Here is a 4,596-nt window from a genome sequence, read left to right as displayed (position 1 = left end):
GATGAAGGGACCCATGAAATCAATCCCCCAGACGTCGAACACTTCTATCTCCTGAATTGGGTTCATGGGCATCTCGTGGCGCCGGCAAATGTTCCCGGTGCATTGACATTCATTACAACCCTTCACCTACGAGTGATCATCTTTAAACACAGTCGGCCAGAAAAATCCGGCTTCTAGCACCTTTGCTACTGTCCTGATCCCTCCAAAGTGTCCACCATAAGCCGATGCATGACAAGCCTGCATAATAGAAGATTGTTCTATCTCGGAGACGCATCTCCGGATCATGTTATCCAGGCATATTCTAAAGAGATAGGGCTCGTCCCAATAGTACAAATGGCTTTTACGGAAAAATCGCTTCCTCTAGACCGATGAAAGGTCGTGAGGAACTATACCACTGGCCAGGTAATTGGCCAAGTCCGCATACCATGGTGCTTCCTGATGAGTTATGGCGAGCAGTTGCTCGTCTGGAAAAGTTTCCAGAATTTCCTCAACTTCAATTGCATTTTCAGCTCCCTCAAGTTGTGATAGGTGATCAGCGACTTGATTCTCAGTGCCCTTGCGGTCACGTATTTCAAGATCGAACTCTTGCAGCAGCAACACCCAACGAATCAGGCGTGGCTTAGAGTCTTTCTTTTCTATTAAGTATCTGAGAGCGGCATGGTCAGTGTAGACGATTACCTTTGATCCTATCAGGTAGGATCGGAACTTGTCGAATGCGAACACCACAGCTAGCATCTCCTTTTCAGTCACCATATAGTTCAACTGGGCTCCACTCAGCGTTCTACTGGCATAGTAGATAGGGTGTATCAATTTGTCCTTCCGTTGGCCCAGCACTGCCCCCACTGCGTAGTCACTAGCATCACACATTAGTTCGAATGGTTGCTCCCAGTTGGGGGCAATAATGATGGGTGTTGTGACCAGCCTCTGCTTCAACTCCTCAAACGCTACCCTGCAATCATCAGAAAATACAAACGGGTGATCTTTCTCTAATAACTTACCGAGAGGTTTGGTGATTTTGGAGAAGTCTTTTATGAACCGCCGGTAGAAACCGACATGTCCAAGAAAACTTCTGATTGCTTTGACCGAAGTTGGTGGAGGCAGCTTTGCTATTACATCAACCTTTGCTCGATCTACTTCTATTCCATTGCTTGACACCCGGTGCCCCAAGACTATGCCTTCTTGTACCATGAAATGGCACTTCTCCTAGTTCAGCACCAGATTAGTCTCGATGCACCGTTTCAGCACATGCGTCAGATTCACTAGGCACTCATCAAATGAACTTCCCACCACTGAGAAGTCATCCATGAACACCTCCATTATATCCTCAACCATGTCAGTGAATATGGCCATCATGCGCCATTGGAATGTGGCGGGTGCATTGCATAGGCCAAAGGGTATCCTCCTAAAAGCATAAATGCCATAAGGGCATGTGAAGGAGGTCTTCTTTCGGTCCTTATGTGCAATGGAAATATGATTGTACCCTGAGTACCCATCCAAAAAACAAAAGTGTGACCTCCCTGCCAATCTATCCAGCATCTGATTGATGAAGGGAAGTGGGAAGTGGTCTTTCCGGGTGGCTAGATTTAACTTTCGATAATCCATGCAAATTCTCTAGCCTGTGACGGTTATCGTTGAGATTAGTTCATTGTTGTCATTCTTCACAACCGCCATGCCACCCTTCTTAGGCACACATTGAACTGGGCTAACCCAGCTGTTGTCAGAGATTGGGAAAATAATTCCCGCATCTAACCACTTTATCACCTCCTTATTCACCACTTCCTTCATATTTGGGTTCAGCCTCCTCTGATGTTCCCTGGAAGGTTTGTGCCCCTCTTCCAGTAGAATCTTATGTATGCAGTAAGCGGGGCTGATCCCCTTGATGTCTGCTATGGTCCACCCAATGGCAGTTTTGCACTCCTTCAATACATGTAGAAGCTGTTGGACCTGCACATCTAACAAACCAGATGAGATAATAACATGTAGAGTGGCGTCAGGTCCCAGAAATTCATACCTGAGGTGGCCTGGAAATGGCTTTAGTTCCAGCTTCGGTGGTTCTCAATGGATGGCTTAGCTGGAGGAGTCTCCCTCTTTTCTAAGTGTAGGGGCTCAAACTCTAGATTTCTTTCCCAGACCCCTCTACCTTCCAATGCCAACACCCATTCTGCCAAGTCCTCACCGTTCACTTCCTCCAAATTCGTCAAACATGTAGCGAGGGGATCCTCAATCGTCAACACTTGATCATCAGACTGTACGATTACATCCACGACATCAATAAGAGAGCAATTTGCGAACTCACTTGGGCGCCTTATAGATTTCTGCACATTGAATATAATCTCTTCGTCATTGAGCCTCATCTTAAGCTCCCTGGTCTCACAATCAATAAGAGCTCTCCCTGTGGCCAAGAAAGGTCTTTCTAAGATGATAGAAATTTCTTCATCCACCTTGCAATCCAATATTACAAAATCTACAGGGAACACGAATTTCCCCACCTGAATAAGTAAATCATCCAGGATCCCAAATGGACGCTTCACAGTCCTGTCAGCCAGCTGTAGCAACAAAGAGGTGGGTCTAGCTCTCCCTATGACCAACTTCTTGTAAATGACCAGGGGCATAAGATTAATGCTGGCCCCTAAATCGCAAAGTGCTTTCGCAAAAGCGAAGTTTCCAATAGTGCATGGAATAGTAAAACTCCCTGGATCGGAGAGCTTTTCAGCAACAGGTCTAGTTACAACTGCACTGCACGTCTGAGTAAGTGTCACTGTGGCTAAGTCTTGGAAGTCAAATTTCCGGGACATTAAATCTTTCATCATTTTTGCGTATCCAGGCATCTCCTTTAAAACTTCAATCAATGGAATATTAACCTGAATTTGCTTGAGCATCTCAAAGAACTTTTTGTACTGCTCCTCCTTTTGATGCTTGGCCAACCTCTGTGGAAATGGAGCAGGAGGTATTTTCTTCCCAATCTCTTGGGACTTTTATTTCTCAGCTACTATCTCTACTACTGGCTCTTCAACTGCTTCAGCAACTTTCTCGGTCTCCTACTGAGTATTCTTTTCTTCCTGAGTAGGCTGGATTGTCACATCTGTCAGCCTTGTGGATTCATCCAGCTCAATGGGTACCTGAATGAGTGTCTCAGCCTGTACATTGTCACGAGCTCTCTCTTGCTCTTCGTCGAGATCCCTGCCGTTACGGAGACTCACCGCCATCAGCTGCTTCGGGCCCTGATCTTTATGATTGATTTGGGTATCTGCAGGTAGCGTCCCTTGAGGACGATTATTCAGAGAAATTGAAATTTGGCCCACTTGTACTTCAATATTTTTGATAGCTGCGTCATGTGTATCTACTCTCTCGTTTATCTTCGCAGTGGACCCAATAACCTGCTGCATCATTGCTTCCAGTCTAGCAAACCCATTGTCCTGTCTTCCACCATGATGCTGCTGAGGAGGGTGGTACCCCTGCTGCTGATTGTTGTACCCCTGTGGTCTAGGATACGGTGCCATGTTGTTGGGGGGTCTCATACCTCCCATGTTTCCGGCGTTATATTGTGGCTAAGATGGTCTGTACTGCTGCTGAGTCTGCTGACCCCAGTTCTGATTTCCCTGTCTCTGATCCCCATAGTTAGCAACATAGTTCATATCTTCAGGGTGCTGATGATGATGATCAAGCTCTGTATTCCAAGGATTACCAATTGGCTGACTAATGCAAGATGTGCATAGGCCCCAATTGGTAGTATCTACTATGTGTACCTGCTGCTTCTGCCCTGATTCCTCCACCTTTTTGGTGAGGATGCTCATTTGTGTCAGGAGAGTTGCCATATTTTCAGCCATAGTGTTTGAAGGATCAAGAGGCACTGAGTGTACCACTGGAGTGATGGGTGCATTCCTGGATGTCCATCCCGAATTCTGTGCCATTTTATCTAGTAAACTCTGACCTTCACTCCATGTCTTGCTTAGGAATGCCCCACCAGCTGAGGCATCCACAATATTCTTCAACCCATCTGACAGTCTCATATAAAATCATTGTCCCAACATCTGTTCTGGAATACCATGATGTGGACACATAACCAACATTCCTTTGAACCTGCTCCATGTTTCATGCAGTGTCTCCATTGGTTTCTGCTTGAAGCTCACGATCTCATCAATTTGTTGGGCAGTTTTGTTGGGTGGATGAAACTTGTTATGAAACTGCTTGACTAACTCATCCCACGTTGCTATAGAATTTATGGGGAGTGAGTTTAGCCAAACCTGTGCAGCTCCTGTCACCGAGAATGGGAACAATAATAGCCTGATAGCCTCTGGAGTGACATTGGGCTGCCTCTGGGTCTTGCAGATTGACATGAAGTTCTTAAGGTGTTGCTGAGGATCTTTAAATTGTGTCCCAGAGAAGAGTCCTTTGTTTTGCAGCAAGTGCAACATGTTGTTTGCGATCTGGAGCGATTTAGCTTGTATCGCGGGCACAACAATGGCAGTGGCCAGATTGTCAGCTGTGGGTTGTGCCCAGTCATACAGTGCACCCTCGGGCACCATAGGTGCCGCTTCTCTGACATTCAAGTTGACTTGCTCATACCTGTCGTTTCCGTTGGGGTCGAATGCGTCT

General features: G+C 46.2%; 1 protein-coding gene across 1 annotated transcript; it reads right to left on the bottom strand.

The window, feature by feature from the left end:
* Positions 1-937: 937 nt before the first annotated feature.
* On the bottom strand, positions 938-2,879 carry LOC142182001 (uncharacterized). The gene is made up of 3 exons (XM_075255761.1): positions 2,141-2,879; positions 1,774-2,021; positions 938-949 (listed from the first exon to the last, which is right to left on the bottom strand). Exons 1-3 carry the CDS (start codon positions 2,877-2,879, stop codon positions 938-940), a joined length of 999 nt encoding a protein of 332 aa, XP_075111862.1.
* Positions 2,880-4,596: the final 1,717 nt, after the last annotated feature.

This window comes from Nicotiana tabacum, chromosome 6 (assembly GCF_000715075.1).
Source record: "Nicotiana tabacum cultivar K326 chromosome 6, ASM71507v2, whole genome shotgun sequence".
NCBI classification, from domain to species: domain Eukaryota; kingdom Viridiplantae; phylum Streptophyta; class Magnoliopsida; order Solanales; family Solanaceae; genus Nicotiana; species Nicotiana tabacum.
This window is presented reverse-complemented; position numbering and strand designations above follow the sequence as displayed.